Below are 18,854 nucleotides of genomic sequence, written 5' to 3'. Positions count from 1 at the left end.
CCAATGAATCCAACTAGTTCACTGTTCCATTAATTCAAAATTTAACCCTGAGATCTCTCTCAGATCCACCACACTGTCCCACTGTTCCATTTAACATACACTTTACCCCCAAGGTATCTCTCTTGATTAACACCCTATAACACTGTTCCATTTTATCACCTCCATATTTTGGTTCCTTGATGCCATAATAATTATCCTACACCTATCCCCATTGAATTGTATCTGCCATCTATTGGCCCAGTTATAAGATCTAAATCCTCCTGAACCTAGTTACATTGTTCCTTGTCATTTGCTCTGCTCGTTTTGATATCATCTGAAAACTTGAAGATGTTATATCCTGTATCCTTGTCCAAATCAGTCATTTCTATCTATGTCTCAGATATACTAAAAAATCTTATGTCTGCTCATACTTTCTGGTCTACAAAACCTTGCTTCTCTTGTTGTTGTATTTTTGTCAGGCTTTTCATAATTTATCCATTATAAATTTCTATGTCCACATTTATAATAGAAACTACCTTCCTCCGGTGGTGGTACTATAGTCCCTTAGTTTTACATCTTCCAGCCCCTCAGCCTGAACTGTAGAGAACTCCTGTGCTCTGAACATTTATACTTAGCTGTTTCCCAAATTGTCCAAAATGTTAATATTCAATAACTATAAATCTATTTTTTACATTAAAATTGCTGGATAGGTCAATATTTCATTTCAAAATGCATTGAAGCTTCTATATTAGTCGATCTCGATGGAAAATGCATTGTAAAAGTGTCCACGTGTACCTGCTTATACAGTACCGGTTATGCCTTTAGGTGGTGCTGTGATGGTTTCAAGTAGCTACTCGGGCAGTAGCTGATTTTCTTTTTAAAAAGCAAAATACTGCAGTTGCTGGAGATCTGAAATAAAAACAAAAATGCAGAAACTGAAAACACCCAGCAGGTCAGACAGGATCTGTGGAAAGAGGAACAGAGTTAACGTTTCAGGTCGACCTTTCGTCAGAACTTGGTTCTGTTCTGCTCAATTCTGACACAAGGTAATCAGCCTGAAATGTTTACCCTATGTTCCCTCTCCACAGATGCTGCCTGACCTGAGCAATTCCAGTATTTTCTGTTTTTATACAGATCTGCATGCAGTTATAGGCTTGGGCCACCAGGTTTCTGAGTCTCCAGTGGTATCATCCATATTGACAAATATAAGTAAAGGAGGTAAGTCAGATATTTCCACATGGAGGCCTGCTATTTATTTATTGAATTTCCACGATAGAGGCCCGCTATTAATTTAGTTTTGCCAATGGAGACCTGTGCTTTCATTTCCCAGATGGAGGCCTGGTCTTTATTTACTTAATTTTTCCGATGAAGCCCCCCCCCCCCCCCCCCCCCCGTATTTAATTTTTCTGATGACAGCCTACTCCAACTAATTTTGCTGATGTGTAAGGCCGCTATCAATTCATTAACCCCACGCCTTTAATTGGCTTTACAGATGACTGGTTGCAAATTTGAAGAGTGCTAATACTGACACCTCAGACTGCCAGCTGTATGTGAGCTGGGCTTAATCAATTCATGGCAGTCCGGTTGGAAAATATTTTAAACTGAGCTGAATCAAATATCTGAGTTTTGATCTAGCTGATATGCAGTGGTTCCCATATCTAGTTACGTTTCCCAATTCCCATATCTGGTTGCATTTCTCTGTTCCCTTAAAGTTGACGGTTGCAGAGTTCAGTGTTCAATTTTGACCAGATGTTAATTTTTCCTCATTTCCTCCTCATCCTCATCCAAACAGCTTTTGCTATTATTGATGGAAGGAGAATTGCCTTTAAGAAATTCATGCCATTGTGCTGTTTATGAAAGCTCATTCTGAGCTGCACCCTTCGTTATTTTCTACTTGTTACAGGATTTATATTGGGGTGAGGGGAGTTCTGAGTGGAGTGCTCCAAGGCTCAAGTGTTGGGATTGTTTTTAATTTACGTTAATGACTTGGATTCAGAAACTCAATACAAATTAGTTAAATTTGCCGATGATGCCAAACTAGGAGTACCAGTGATGTTGAAGGATCCACCTCAGAAATTACAAAATGAATTTGACAAAATATGTATATAGGCAGAACAATGGCAGATGAAATTTAGTAATACAAGTATTGCGCTAAGGAAGGAAACTAGGATGACCCACATACTCCTTAACTATTTCAACACTTTTTAGGGAAGAAGTTGAAGAAGTTCTAAAAGACCTAGGTGTCTTGGACTTTGATGCTCAATGTATCTAATCAATGCAGAGCATGTCCACTCCCTCCACCACCGGCCCACCGTGGTTGCAGTGTGCTACCTACAGGATGCACTGCAGCAACTCGGTGAGGCTTCTTCGCCAGCACCTCACAAACCCGTGACCTCTACCACATAGAATGACAAGGGCAGCAGGCGCATGGGAGCACCATCACCTCCAAGTTCCCTTCCAAGTCACACACCATCGTGACTCGGACATATATTGCCATTCCTTCATCGTCGCTGGGTCAAAATCCTCGAACTCCCTACCTAATAGCACTGTGGGAGTACCTTCACCACATGGACTGCAGCGGCTCAAGAAGGAGGCTCGCCACCACCCTTCTCAAGGGCAATTAGGGATGGGCAATAAATGCTGGCCTGGCTAGCGATGCCCACATCCCATGAATGAATTTTTAAAAAGCAATTAACAAAGTTAAGCTATATAGCCAAAAGAGTAGAATTTAAGTTAAAGGAAGTTATGATCAAATTGTACAATGCTTTGTTCAGACCACACTTTGAGTATAATGTTGCCGCAAAACAAAGACAGCATTCGGATGCCAGAGACCGTGCAGAGCCACGAGGCTGATTCCTGGTGTCAGAGGAATGAGTTTCAAGGAAAGATTCGAGAAACCAAGGCTTTTTATCCTGGATAGGGGCATCTGAGAGGTGACCGTATAGAATTATACAAGATAGATAAGGGAATGGAAACGATAAATCTGAAATATTGTAAATTAAATTATGGTTGAGCCATTCATTCAAGACCTTGGTTTGGGATGATTTAACTGTTCGGCATTGAGTTCTCCTTTTGTGGGTTTTAAGTCTGGCTCCTGATGGACCTTTTGAGCTGGCAGCTGGTAACATTTTTCAGAACTCAGTTCATCTGCAGTGCCGTGTACTGTCACTGCTCTGGCATCTTATTTCACAAACTGTCAAAAGATTTCTTCAGCTTTAAGCCTCTGATTGTGTAAGGCAAATCGAGAGATACTGTATTACTGACAATAGCCATTATTGATGTGCTGATGAGCTTTCATATTAGAATAAATTCTCCAGCCAGTAGTGTAAAATAATAGCCTATAGCATATCTGTTAAAGGTAATGCACTGGTTATAGTCTCGAATTGGTCAAAAAGAAAATAAATTCTGCTCATTAGCATACGCGAACATAACAAATTTTATGGAATCTGAATAACGTAACCTGCCCTTTAGGAGGTTTTCCTAAATTCCAATTTTATGGAATGCTGAGCTCCTGCTGCTGTAAATCCCACAGGTTACAATTGCTGAATTCATAATGGCACAAGATGGTGACTGTTGCAGCTCGGCCCGACTCCTTCTCCTGACTTGATTTTTGCACTCATAACTTGCTCCAGTTCCCGTCATCAGGTTTAAATTAGAGTAAAGGAGGGTCGAGGGAGCTAATTCTGAATGTATATAGAATTTTGTGAAGTTAAAGATCAGAAGATTACTTCGTATGAAGGAGGCCCATTAGCTCATTTGATCTCATCCTTTCAGAATACTAACCTGAATATATCTCCATTACAGGAGCCGTTTCCTGAATGATTGCAGTGTATTGGCTTCATCCGCCTTCTCTGGCAACCCTGATAAAGCTATAGATCATTCTCTGTCTAATCAAATCTTGTTGTGTCTGTCCTAAACTTGCTCATCACTGCCCTGGACCTATCATAGTATGGTACAGCATAGAAGGAGGCCATTTGGCCCACCGTGCCTGTGCCGGCTCTTTGAAAGAGCTATCCCAATTTGTCCCACTTTCCTGCTCTTTCTCCATAGCCGTGTAAATTTCTTCCCTTCAAGTATTTATCCAATTCCCTTTTGAAAGTTACTATTGAATCTGCTTCCACCACCCTTTCAGGCAGTGCGTTCCAGATCATCATAACTTGCTGTGTTTAAAAAAAAAGTTTCCTCCTGTCCTGTAGTTCTTTTGCCAATCACCTTAAATCTGTATCCTCTGGTTACTGACCCTTCTGCCACTGGAAACAGTTTCTCCTTATTTACTCTCTCAAACCCATTCATGATTTTGAACACGTCTATCAAATCTCCTTTTAACCTTATCTGCTCTAAGGAGAACAACCCCAGCTTCTCCAGTTTCTCCACATATCTGAATTCCCTCATCCCTGGTACCATTGTAGTAAATCTCTTTTGCACTCTCTGCCCTCTTGTTCTGCTGCCCTGATGTATTAAAGTATTCTTCCAGTTTTATTTTCTCACTCCAGTTAAATGTATTCCAGGGAGATATAAAGAATTTAACTGAACAATGGATTTTAGTTGGATTTCTCTCACAGGAAAATGTGCTTTTCTAAATTACTCCTTTTGCTGCCATGTAGAATGGAACAGGTTAGTGAAATGTTGATTTTTTTCATTAGTGTCTTACAGGTCAGCTTTGCTCGGGTGCCTGAGCCCCGACACGTGTGGTCTCGCCATACCCTGCCAGTGACGGACATACACTGCGGAGTCGGAGGTCCTCTATCTCGTGTTGCGACAGCATCTCTCGATCAAACTGTTAAAGTGAGTTTGTTCTCTTTAAAGCTCAGATCTGACTATGTTGGTTCAGCTACAACAGGTTTAATAAAACTTACAACTGAAATAAAATACTAACATTGGCTCTGTTTCAGAGGCAGAAGATTTTTTTGAATTAAAAGTGCATGTATATAGCACCTTTTCATGTGTCTCAAGACATCCCAAAGTTACCCATGAATTACTTTTTGGCTGTCACTTGTTATGTAGGCAAATGTAGCAATCATTTTGTGCACAGTGCAGTCCTGCAGAATGATCTTTTTTAATAGTGTTGGTTGAAGGAAGAATGTTGACCGGTACACTGGAGATTCTTCAAAATAGTGCTGTGGGATTTTTAACAGTGGAGGGGCCCTCAATTTAAATCTCATCCAAAGGATGAAAAGTTTTTAGGCTTTTACTCAGACAGCACCAAAGACAACTCCTATAAGCAAACTCTCAGTCCGTATAAACCAGAGTGTGACTTTAAACACCTGGGGCAGCATTTTAGCACCCGCTATCGGGTGCATTTCTGGCCGGGGGGGGGGGGCCCTAAAATCGTGAAATCCCGGAGCGGGACCGGAGCCCGCCTCGAACCTGCGCACTTCCGGGTTCCCCGCTGACGCACCGGCGTGCGCGCGCAGTCCCCGCTGGTGGGAATCCCGCAGGCAGTTAAAGCCAGCGGGATGCCACTTGAAAGTATTTATTTGGTTTGTTCAGGTCATTAACTGACCTGATTAAGGGATTACGTGAGGAGGGGTGGGATTTTGGAGCAAACTGGGACTGTTTCCCACACTGGGGGAAACACTCCCAGTCCAAATGGACCTGTTGCAGCTGTCAGCCTGTGGCAGCTGCAAAGGTCCATTTGACAGGTGTTGGGAGGGAGACCATCACTCATTGCAGGAGGCCACTCTGTCACTTGGGACAAAGTTTGACCTCCACCACCCTCCCCCTGACGATCAAAGTCACCAACTTGCACACTTGCCCCGGTGTCCAGACACATGTACCTACCCTTGCGGACCCCCTCAGATGTACATCTTCCGGATGGGGGCCGCCGTAGCTGCAGTCATGACCTCCTCGGAGGGCGAACAGCATCACCAGCCTCGCCATCCACGCCGTCCACCTCTGACACGTGGAGCTCCACAATAGAGTGCTGTGACACATCCACCTGCACAGCAGGAGGGAGGGCAACCGCAGAGAGAGATGCGTCGCAGAGGGCACTACCCTCGCCACAGGGTCCACAGACCGAGGCTCAGCTTCCTGGACCTCTCAGAGCAGCAGTGCACACGGAGGCTCAGAGTCACTCGACATGTAGTCATGGACATCTGCAGCCTCCTTCATGCCAAGCTGCTCCCGGCTGGCCCGAGCACCATCTTCTTACCTGTCGCTGTCAAAGTCACCACTGCCCTCAACAACCTCTCCTCCGCATCCTTCCAGGGTGCAACCGGGGACATCGCCGACATCTGTCAGCCGTCTGCACAAAAGAGCCCTGCAAATACACCTACACCCACTCTGCAGTGACACAATGGGTGGCATCAGTTGTGGGTCTTCGTAGTGATCCTCAGGAAAGGGCATTATTGCACATACCAGACAAGATTCGCGAAGACATGGCAGTAGTGGTGCCAATATAATATGTGATGTGAGTTGGTCAGAAATTCATTATAAGTAACAACCATGACAAACCCTCAAACACCCTTGTGCATCCCCTTCATGCTCACGACACGTTTGCCTTACGCTGCCTACTGCACATATGTGATGCATGCCCTGTGGCTGCAGCACAGGTAGTGGCAGGTTGGGTGAGGCTGGCCGTGAAAGAGATGCATGAGAGGGTGAGTACAAGATAGAACCATGAGATTGTATGAGGATTGGGTTGAGTGGTAGTGGCGGGATGAGTACTGGCGAGGTGAGTAGGTGTAGGTACGATGAGGATGAGGTTTGAGTGGGTATGAGGGGTGATGTGACAGAGTAGTGTTGGCAGTGCAGAAGGAGATGTGGGTTGGGGGCGGTGATGTGGCAGACGGAGTGTAGGGGAAAGAGTAAGTGTACCCACTTTGGCTGACCTACTGACGTCATTGCAGCGCCTCCTGCACTGTATGCAGGTGGGCGATATGTTGGTGGTGCAGGTGACCTCCTCTGCCACCTCCAGCCAGGCCTTCCTGGTGGGAGAGGCAGGCCGCTTCCTCCCGCCCGCCGGGAGGAAGATCTCTGTCCTCCCCCCTCCTCCTCACCCCATGTATTGATACCTGGAGTGAGGCATCATTAAACTGGGAGCAGCCTTCCCCCTGGGCTGCTCCATGCTGTAATTTTTTCTGTTTGTTGCAGCATCTGTCAGTGGAGGACTGCCCCTTTAAATAGAGCTCCTCCAGCTGACAGATCTACTGCGCATGCGCAGTCCGCCCGACGCGCAGATCAGCAGCGGGGAACCTGGAGGACCAGGTAAGTGGATCCAATTAGTGGATTGGATGCTACAATCGCGCGGGAAGTTGACTAATTTCACCGGGCGCGTTACCCACGCGCCCGATAGCCCCCCTCCACCGAGAACCCGCAGCCCTGGTAACATCGGGCCCCTGATATCTGATGATGTGGTGAACCCAGGGATCGAACAGAAACTTTTGAGACTGTATTTAGACGACTGGACATGTCTAGATTTCATAAATAAGTAGAATAAATAGTCTAATCAGATCGTAGCTTAGGCTTTAAAGTATGGAGCAGGTTTATTAATAACAGATAAGCAGCACCAAAGACAATGAAGCATGTTAACAGTAGTTCACAAAACATTCCTATTCCTCCTTGAACACAAAGTAATAAACAAGCATGACTCTTCACTAATACCCCTAATAACACAGGACCTGAGAGAGTGCCCTTTTACTGAAACAGTGTGTGCAGTTGTTTACTTAATCACCATGAAGCCTTACTCTTGATAGCCGCAGAAGAACTAATGAAATGAGCACAGGCTGCCAATTACAAACCCAAATCAGGCAGCTGGTTCAAGAGCCGACACTGTCAAATGGACAACAAAGAATTACTGACTCCTCTCACCAATCTGACTCACGTCTTTCCTTCGTTTTTCAGCACAAAAGGGAATCAAAACGGTGCTGAGCAAACAAATATATCTGCCACTCACTGTAGGGTTGAAAGACATCCAAAAGTCTTCCAGTCTATCTGTCTCTACCCTACCAAGGCATCAAGCTGACAATCGGGCAGATTTATTAGACCAACACCAATACAGATAGGTGTCAGGAAATGCTCCTGGTTGGACAAAGGCTAATAGTTCACAGTTAACTCTTATGGACACATGAAAGCCAATTGGTCACGTCCCAGCAGGTTTGTTGTTGGGAGTATGTACACTGGCATAACTAAATGCGTAGCTCCCAGACCAGGTTATTTTTTTAAGTGAACCTAGCTTTGACCCTGAAAGTATCAGTGAAAAGATGGAACACATAAGTCATGGACAGTGTGCTACATTTGTCAGATGCCACCAACTTTCTGAATACTGCACTGAAGTGTCAGCCTAGATTGTGTACTCAAGTTTTGGAATGGTGTTTGAATCCACAACCTTCTCACTCTCTGGCACTCTTTAGTATGACCTTTTTATACTACTGTATATTGAATAGTGGGTTATTTAGTGTGTTTTATACAGTACACATTAGAAGAAAAAACACATTTGACCCAATAGATTTTAATGTGATTTACTTCTTTTTTGATGCTCCTAATTCATCACCATAAATCACTCCCATCACTGTCACCGTAAGTGACAGACCTGTACCCACCACTACTTTATCCTAATGTTACACAGTTCAAAATACTTTCCCCAGAGCAACCCATCTTTGGAAGGACAGAATCTATAATTCATCCGTGTTTTCACTGTACAAATGCATTGAAAATTTCACACATGCAACATTAAAAAGCAATTATTCATCCTGACTCCTGTCCAGGTCCCACAGCTGATTTTAAATTTAAACTGATTTTCAAACTTTGACAGAAGTATATTCCTCAATCAGTTATTGGGCCTGCCGCACTGTCAACGTTGCTGCTCTGTAGCTAAACACACTGGTCCTGGTCTGTGGATTTCAAAGTTTTAAAGGTATCTTATAGTTAAAGGTTAGCATTTAAAGCTGAAAGAACGAACTTGCATTTACATAGTATCTTATCACGTTTATAGGATATCTCAAAGTACTTCACGCCCAATGAATTACTTTTGAAGTGTTATGTGGATAAACACAGCCGCCAATGAGATGAAATACCCAGTTAATTTCTTTTGGTGGTGTTGGTTGAGGGAGGAATGTGGACCAGGACATCAAGAATGTCCGGCTCCTCTTTGAATAGTCCATGGGATTGTTAATCTGAACAGGCAGGAGAGACCTTGATTTAAATTCTCACCTGAAAAACAGCACCTTCGACAATGCAGCACTCCCTCTACTGCAGTTAAATGTCAGCCTAGATTATGTGCTGAGGTTAACCTTCTTCCTCTGTGACGGCGGAGCACAATCCCGCCTCATCCTTCTCGATCTCCCTGCAGCCTTTGCTCTCTGTTGTCCAGCTGAGTGGGATTGCTCTCTCCTGGTTCCACCCTTAACTATCCAGTCACAGCCAGAGGATCTCCTGCAGTGGATTCTCTTCCCACCTCCGCACAATTACCTCTAAAGATCCCGAAAGATCTATTCTTGGCTCCCTCCTATTTCTCATCTACATGCTGCCCATTGTTGACATCATCCGAAGACACGATGGCAGGTTCTACGTGTATGCTGATGACATCCAGCTCTACTTCACCACCATCTCTCCGACCCACTGCCTCTGTGTTGTCATCCTGCTTATCCAATGTCCCAGTCCTGGATGAATCGCAATTTCCTCCAAAAAAACATAGGGAAAACCAAAACCATTGTTTTCATCCCCTGACACAAGCTCCATACCCTCACCACCGATTCCATTACCCTCCCTGGCCACACTATCAGGCTTAAACCAGAGTGTTTGCAGTATTGGCATCCTATTTGACTCTGAGATGAGTTCCTGACCCCCTACCTTCTTCATCACAAACACAGCTACTTCCATCTCTGTAACATCTCCTGTCTCCGCCCCTGTCTCAGCCTGTCTGCTGCTGAAACCCTCATCCATGCTTTTGTTACCTCCAGAGTGACTATTCCAAAATTCTCATCCCTATGTTCAAATCCTCCATGGCATTGCCCCTCCCTATCTCTAACCACCTTCAGCCCTGCAACCCTCCCAACAATTCTGCGTTCCCCCAACTCTGGTCTCTTGTGCATCCCCCATTCCTTTTGCCCCACCATTGGTGGCGTGGCCTTCAGCCATCTAGGCCCTAAGCTCTGGAATTGCCTCCATAAACTTCTCCACCTCTCCTTTAAGACGCTGCTTAAAACGTACCTCTTTGACCAAACTTTTAATCACCCCTCCTAATAATTCCTTCTTTGGCTCGGTGTCATTTTTTGTCCGATTTTTCTCCTGTGAAACACCTTGGGATGTGTTCCTACAGTTTAGGAACTATTTAAATGCAAGTTGTTGTTCTGACTTGGAACCAAGTGCTGCCAATTGAGCCAAGCTGACACTTATAAATTTTTACATACTTTGCAAAATAATTGATCCAAGCTGACAAAAGACTGCACCAATACCCCATTCTAATAGGAAGTGCTGTTTTAGTATCATTGGCCTTTCCCCAGTTTGGACAGCTGGCCTGTGCACACTAGTGCATTTCAAACCAGCAGTGATGTGCTGAAGTTGCTGGATGAACTTTTATAGAAATCTACAGAATGATATTGATGGAGTGTAATAATTTATTTAAAGATGCTTTTGAGTATGCATGAAACTAATAATTAGGATGACAGTACTTGAGTGAGTTTTTTCTTTCCAGCATTTTAAAATCTATGGGTAGGTTTGGCTGGAACAGGAGGATGAATTTCTCCAATGTAGGTGCAGCATTGCTAACAATTCCTCCAGCTTTTCAGCTGATTTACTCACACTGCCACAAACATGTAGAATATGTTTTTAAAAATGCTATTAATTTGACTTTTTTCTAAAGGTTTTATAAAGTTAGCTGCCTAGCTACTGATCTAGCCAGCTATACAAATTCAGACAATACAAACTGCATTCATGCAGTTGACCTGCAAACACTCAGTTGTAGCATGCTGCAGGGCGCATTGGCAGGGTGTAGTTACCCAGGTTATTTTGTACATTGTATTGATTGAACGTCTAGTAATTAGATTTTAGAACAATTGTGCTCATCTTGCGTAAAAGAGAGTCAGTGTAAGGAAAAAATACTGGCATTTGAAACCCATTTATGTGCAGCACTATAACTTGTATTCATGGCAGGGGCCAGAAGTCCATGAACTCCTAATTTAAACATTAACTCCTGCTGGTTTCTAAGTTTGTTACACTACGGCAAATAAAAATGACAGATTGCTTAGTTAGTGTTTGTTTCGTGTGGTTTTTCCAGTCCCCCTTGGGGTACAGTTTGCGTGTTAATAGTATGGTACATCTCCCAAGTGGCCATTCTTCATGTGTGAGCCTAGAAAGTGATTGGCACCAGGCTGTTTGATCACAGGGGGCATCACTGCTCAGCCTGATCCTATTCTTAACCAGTGTCCACATGTACATTTTTCCAGCAGTCACTGGATAGTGATCAAGGGTAGTAAGCTTAGCTGATTTCTTCAACCCCCCACCCCAACTCCCAACCCATGGGACACTGAGACCAACTGTAACACTCTAACTGCTGCTGCTCTGGCTGAGATTCACCTAATTCAGCACAGGTCGTGGATTGGGCCAGGGACTTTCCGGCCTGTGGTTTGGTTGGCCGGTGCCTAAATTCTTGTTTAAATTAAAAAGGTAACTCTGTTCCTTGGCGCATATGCTGCTGACTGTAGCCAAGCTGGTTCCCAGATTGGATTTAGAAAATTGCTGCACCATAAAATAGTCAAAGGCTGTTGCCAAAGATAAACTGGTTGCTAAATTTTCCTATCTTTGAAACTGTAATTTTTTGACTAAAGTATATAAAAAAACTCGTCAATTTTAAGGCTGAGCATTAACACTGATGATAGTGCTATACGTCCTTTTCATTAATGATTTTTATTTCCTTTAGTGAAGTTTTACTGCACACATTACACAGGTTGAATTGCACATGGCCCTCTAGAGCAGATGGTAATTTTGAAATTCACCCAAATGAATCATATGGTTGTTACAGTGACAGAGTAAAGTAGGTTTTTTTTGAGAGTGAGTGTTGGCTGCTCATTCTTGGACGACATCAAAGCCAAGCCTGATCCTGCCCTCTCCTGAAGTCCACACACGCACAGCATTCCAGCAGTATCACTACGCCAGCAGAAGCCAGAACTTTTGCTGACTTTTTTTAATACCTCCCTTCCTGTTAGTTCAGCTGTGATCAACTAACTGAAAGCAAAGTGAGAGTCGAATCTGTGACCTTCATATGAGGAGCTGCCATACATATTAGATCATAATGGAAGCACTGTCATTAATATATGTTGGGGTTCAGTTTTATTAACTATAGATGCGGAACCTGGATAGTCCAATGAAATTGCACATCTTGATTATACTGGAGCTCAGAGAAATATTATCCTGAACATTCCAAGGTGGTTGCTGTCTTTTTTTAAAAATATATATAATTTGCACCATGGGATTTCTGTTACCAACCAGGGAAGTGGCTAGAATTGAGTTTACTGTCTGATGCTGTTTCAAGTTGTTCAGTCCCCTCTAAACAGCCAGTAGAGTGGTCCATATCGGTACAAATTCCAACCTTGAAAATGATGTTTGTACCTGCAGTCTGACCCAGAGGTAAGCACTCTGCCAGCTCTCGCCAGTTTAATTCCAGCTTCTCTGAGCTGAAAAACAGTGACATTGCAGCTGGCAAACACCAGTCTGCTTCTTCCTCTGTCTCTGATCCTTTCTGGCATATTGTATGTGATTTCTACCCCATGGCATACTATTCCCTACCAGAGGCACGTTTTGTTTCTTTTATTTTTACAGGTTCTTTCCTTTGGTTAAAGTTTACGTAATAGTTTTTGACGAGTAGAAAAGTTGATTTTTGAAGTGCCAAAAAGAAGAATCTGCTCCCACCAAGTAAAGTAAAGCAACTAATGTGCATTAGTATTCCCTACTGTGGCAAACTGAGATTGGGAACTTGGCTGTTGGTACCTAATGCAATACCCCATCCTGTTTTCATTCTATTTAAATGTCATTAGAAAAGGTGTGGAAACCTGTATGCATTTTCTGTGATCCAGGCTTGGTTGTAGATTGGGTATTTTCTGCAAGTATATGTACCAATTTTTGGAGGAGTGGACTAGTTTTGGAGGTGTCGGGATATGTTTTTCTTTTTTGAGAGGTTATATGGTTCTGTTTTGAGGGTATAACTTGTTTACTCATCTTGAACATGTTGTCGCCTCCCAAATCCGTGCCCATCTTTCCTGCATCTCCATGTTTGAATATCTCCAATTAGATTTCCGCCCCTGCGACAACGCTGAAATGGTCTTAATCAAAGTCACAAATGACATTCTCTGTGATTGTGATTGTGGTGCACTAATCCTCGTTCTCAACCTCCCTGCAGCCTTTGACGTGGCTGACCACACCAACCTCCTTCAACGTCTCCCTGTAATCTCCTCCAGCCCTACAACCCTCCGAGAACTTTGCATTCCCTCACCATTGGAACCTGTGCCTTGAGTCTACTAGGCCCTGTGCTCTGGAATTCTCTCCCTCAATCTCTGCCTTTGCACCTCCCTCTCCTTTAAGACCCTCCTTAAGATCCACTTATTTGACTAGCTATTAGTCACCCCTACTAATATCTCCTTCTTTGGCTCATTGTCCATTTTTCTTTGATTTCACCTCTGAGGTGTGCTGCGATGTTTTTATTAACATTAAAGGCACTATGTAAATTAAAATTGTTACTGTTAAGTGTCAGCGGGCTATTTAACCATGGCACACATCACAGTGGAGCTTGGCCCTGTCCTCAGCTGAGGGTTGTGCACATGCATTTAGCGGCATGAGTTGCGGGAAAGTGATCAGAAGTGAAGGCCCTGGGTGATTTTCTCACGTTTAGCTGAGGTACGGAGGCCAGATGTAGCATATCTACTGCCCTGGCTAACTCAGCACAGACCAGGGGTGGAAACTGAGATCTTCTGATGTGGAGATTCATTGTAGCTGGAATTAACATTTGTTCTTTGATTCTTTAAATATGATTTCGGTATGGGAAAAAAAGTTTAGGAACAGAATTTTCAGTACTACCCATATCTATTGTAGTGATAGGAGATATCTTTAGTGCAGTGACTAATTTCCTCCTCCTGTAGAGATCTGCTCAAAGTCTCTGCTTGCACCTAGTACTGTTCCAGTGATACGGTTTACAAATAATTAACCCTTCTACCACCCCCCCCTCCCCCAATACACTTTGTGCCCCAGAACCGCTGTTGCAGTAATGTGGAAGTTGCAGCTGGGTGGTGCAGTGGGTTAGATGTTGGCTTTTCACCTCTGGGAGCTGGGTTCTAATCCACGCCAGGCTGATGGCATGAAAAAGTCCCTTCTAGCTGTTAGGGTCCAATGTGAAATGAGTTCAGGTAGTCTCGTACCCAGAGTTGCCAAACCTCCAGGATTGTCCTGGAGACTCCAGGAATTAAAAAAGATTAATCTCCTGAATACTACTGCTAGCAACCTGGGAGAAATATCATAGGGGCATTAAAAAAAATTGTTTCCTTTGGAATCTATAATTAAGGACAGAGTGACCAGGCACTTAAAGAAATTTGAACTGATTAGAGAGAGCCAACATGGATGTGTAAGGGGTAGGTCATGTTTAACAAACGTAATTGAATCTTTTGAGGATTTAACTGAAGTAGTAGGGGAATGTCTATGGATGAAATTTATATGGACTTCCAGAAGGCATTCGATAAGATTCCACATAAGAGACTGTTAGCTAAAATTAAAGCTCATGGAATCGAAGACAAATTATTGACCTGGTTAGGAGATTGGTTAGACAGAAGACAATAGAGAGTAGGGATAATTGGTACTCACATTGGAGGGAAGTGACTAGAGGTGTCCCACAAGGATCTGTGCTAGGGTCTCAACTATTCACTAAATTTCTTAATGACTTAGATAACAAAATAGAGAGCCGTATATACAAGTTTGCTGATGACACAAAGATTGGTGGCACAGTAAGTAGTGTAGATGGCAGCATAAAATTACAAAGAGACATTGATAGATAAGTGAGTGGGCAAAATTGTGGCTGTTGGATTTCAATGCAAGTAAGTGTGAGGTCGTCCATTTTAGACCAAAAAAGAATAGATATGAGTTTTTTAAATGGTGAAAAGCTAGGAACAGTGGAGCTCCAAAGAGATTATGGGGTCGATGTACACAGATCACTAAAATGTAGTAGTCAGGTACAAAAAAACAATCAAAAAGGCTAATTGAATGATGGCCTTTATATCTAGAGGGCTAGAATATAAAGGGGAGGAAGTTTTGCTGCAGCTATACAAAGCCCAGGCTAGACCACAGCTGGAGTACTGTGTACAGTTCTGGGTACCTCACCATCAAAAGGATATATTTGCCTTGGAAGGAGTGCAGCACAGATTCACTAGAATGTTACCAGGGCTCTAAGAATTTAAATTATGAGGAGAGATTACATAAACTAGGCTTGTATTCCCTGGACTATAGAAGGGTAAGGAATGATTTGATTAATGTTTTTAGGATTTTGAAAGGAATTGATAGGGTAGATAGGGAGAAACTTTTTCCGTTAGTGAGGGTGTCTAGGACAAGGGGACATGTCCTTTAAATCAGAGCCAGTCCATTCATAAGTTAGGAAACACTTCTTCACGCAAAGAGTGGTAGAAATGTGGAACACTCTCCCACAAAAAGTAGTAGATGCTAGCTCAATTAATAATTTTAAAACTGAGATTGATAGATTTTTGCCAGCCAAGGGTATTAAGGGATATGGAGCCAAGGCGGATAAATGGAATTAGGATACAGATCAGCCATGCTCTCATTGAATGGTGGAACAGGCTTGAGGGTCTGAATGGCCGACTCTTGTTCCTACATTCCCATGTTGGTGCTTTGGACCAGCTTCGTAGAAGTCAGGATATTTTGATACTGACTGATCACTGCTGTATAATACTAGGTACTTCGTAGTCAGAGGTAAAAAAAAGATATATATAAAACTTAATTATAATTCACCCAGAGAAGTGCTTTGTAACTGTGGTTTATTTTTAAAAAATGCAATTAAGTTGTGTTTAATATTCCAAATGGATCATAAGCTAATTTGTTGAATGAAATGTTTTTTTGGGCTCAGTTGGTGCACTTAGGCACCAAGTTGGCTGAAACCAGTCTTGGCTGTTGGTCTAACTCCCAAAGCAAATTTGAGTTCAGATATTCCTAGGTCCTTGAGTATTTAGGATCTGCTCCAGAATCCTGCAGGCCTGAGAAAAAGTGACCACCCCCTTACCTTCTCATATTTGTCTTCCCATAGCTAGCTCGTGCCAGTAGACTGTGGTTCCCAGGCCCCTTAGCTTGGCATCGGCAGGGACAGGTTGAAGAAACCTGCACTTTATAGAAATATATATCTTCATCCCCATGTGAGTGAGCAATTATACAATGATATTTGTTTTAAACTTTAACTTTCTTCAGCCAATCTCTACACAGCGGGCAAGAGAAGCAAGACAAAAGCTGCTGAATGGAGTGCTGTGAATCAACTACTGGAGGGTGAGAGCAAGCAAAGGTGGAGATGCTCACATTTTCCCCTCTTTGCCAGTGCTGAAAACCAGCCTTAGACTAAATGGTTATTACTCCAGAGCTGACATACACAAGGGCGTCAGAATCACAAAGGAATTTAGCTGAATAAGATCTTTTTAATACTAAACAGAGATTCACGCTAATGTGTCGAGTCTTCTAGTTATTGAATAGTAGATAACTGAGCCATTTAGCTAAACAATTAATGTCACATGAAGTTGAGAATAGGAAGTTAATTTGCTTAAATTTACATTGCACAAATGGAACACAAGCATTTAATAAAAATTGCCTTTATTACTGTAATTTAATGTGGATGTACAAAGATGAATTTTGGCTTTTAAATAACTAATCAATTAAAAACTTCAGTGCCTTCATATAGTGTGTGCATCTGATGTGTGATATGGATAGATATTGCTTTAGGACTGAGAAAAGAGCCAAATTCAGTCAGCACCAGGTAATGATTTCTACCATTGCCCAAAATGTAGAGAAGTCTTCAATAAATCAGGGCTCAATGTGTCTGCTGGTCCCATTATTCATAATGGACATCAAAACTCTAAGGCACTTAGAGTCTTATGGGGCGATCAATCAAAGCCATAATTAAGAATGGGGTGATCCTCTCGTATTATGCAATCAATAGTTGCTTTCACTTGCTACATTCATTATTGAGAAGCAGGAAAATAACAGCTTTAGAAAAATGTTTCAGTTTATATTGATAATTGGCCGTAACATACTCACATCCGCCCCTAGGCTAATGGAAGAGTTGAATAGGCTGTGTGCAGTAATTCAGAATTAAATGCAAAATAATCATGTTGACTTGCTGCATTATTTGCCATCTATTGTTTGTGTGTAAAATAAACCCTATCGCTGATACCAAATAATTTTACTTGGTAAAATTTGCACAAGATCTTATGGGGTGGCATGAAGTGAGGCAGCAGGTGCTGTGATCATTGGTTAATCTTCCAAGAATATAAATTAACCTCTTCAGCTCTGAGCTTCTCTTCCCACTAATTTCTCTTCTCCCCAAGACATTGGCTCCTTGCTGGTTTATGCTTCCAAGGTAGCAAGTCACCTTCCAGTATCCCAAGTGGTTATTATTTATGTATGAGCCTATAGAGAGAGTGTGGGCTGTTAGGCCATACAGGGCATTATAATTTAGCCTGAATCTGTCCTTGCCTACCGTCTACATGCATGCATTTTGAGCAAGGTTTACGGGGTAGCAGTGAGGGCTAGGAACCCTTATTGACTTCCCCAGTCGTGTTTTCTCCCCCCCCCCCCCCCCCCCCAACCCCTCCGCCCCGGCAAAAAGACCAGGGACACTGAGTCTAAACATAGCTCTTCAGCCCCACTGAGATCAGCTAATTCAGCACAGACCAGGACTCAAACCTGGTCTTTTCCTGATGTGTATGGCTCAGCTACTTACTGAATAAATTCACTGAGTTATCGAAAGAGAGAGTTGCACGAGTTGCCAAAATTATTTTTATGTAGAAAACATTTTACATCATAAAATACCCGACTACAGAACATGTTTTCATGTGTCAAATCCTGTGAATAATTATCTTTTTAGTATTGGCATAAAAAACATGGTCAAAAGTCATTAAAAGCCACTTGTTCTTCAAGGAAGTGAGAACCTTACTTCATGTCTCTGTAGCTGCAGGTTCGAGTCCTTTCAGATTCTGGGTAATTTTGCTGTGGGGTTGGCTTGTGTCATAGTGGCTTAGAGAGTGTGTGTTCCCCTCTGGGACATGAATTCAAATCCAGCTCAGACTGACTGAATGAAAGTCATCTTTCTCCCTTTAGCTGTAAGGTTCCTGTGAGCAATGAGTATAAACCTGCTTCATCGAATCAAAATTTTACAGCACAGAAGGAGGCCATTTGGCCCATCATGTTTGTGCCAGCTCTTATTATAGCTATCCACTTAGTCCTATTCCTCTGCCCTTTCCCCACACAAATTTTACATTTTCAAATGTTTATTCACTTCCCTTTCAAAACATATTATGGATTCTGCTTCTAATTCACTGACTTAGTGGAAATAGTTTTTTCCTGTTTACCTTATCAAAATCATCATAATTTTGAACACTTCATCAGATCACCTTTTAACCTTCTCTCTTCTAATGAAAAAAGCCTCTGTTTCTCTAGTCTCGTCTCATAACTAAAGCCTTCTATCATCCTTTGACATCCTTTTTAAATTGTAAACAATTTTACAACACCAAGTTATAGTCTATAACTTGGTGTTGTAAAATTGTTTACAATTGTCAACCCCAGTCCATCACCGGCATCTCCACATCCTTTTTAAAAGTAGTGTGCCCAAAACTGGACATAACATTCTAACTGGATGTACCAATATTTTTATAGGTTGAGCATTACCCCTTTTTATCTTTAATCAA

At 42.6% G+C, this 18,854-nt stretch overlaps 1 protein-coding gene across 1 annotated transcript in view; it reads left to right on the top strand.

Moving 5' to 3' along the window:
* Positions 1-18,854, top strand: part of wdr18 (WD repeat domain 18) — a 137,765-nt gene that overhangs the window by 14,268 nt on the left and 104,643 nt on the right. The window contains exon 4 of the mRNA XM_067968162.1: positions 4,623-4,764. Coding sequence (XP_067824263.1) covers positions 4,623-4,764 — 142 coding nt within the window. The remainder of the gene's footprint in view (positions 1-4,622; positions 4,765-18,854) is intronic.

This window comes from Heptranchias perlo, chromosome 29, assembly GCF_035084215.1.
Source record: "Heptranchias perlo isolate sHepPer1 chromosome 29, sHepPer1.hap1, whole genome shotgun sequence".
Taxonomy (NCBI): domain Eukaryota; kingdom Metazoa; phylum Chordata; class Chondrichthyes; order Hexanchiformes; family Hexanchidae; genus Heptranchias; species Heptranchias perlo.
This window is presented reverse-complemented; position numbering and strand designations above follow the sequence as displayed.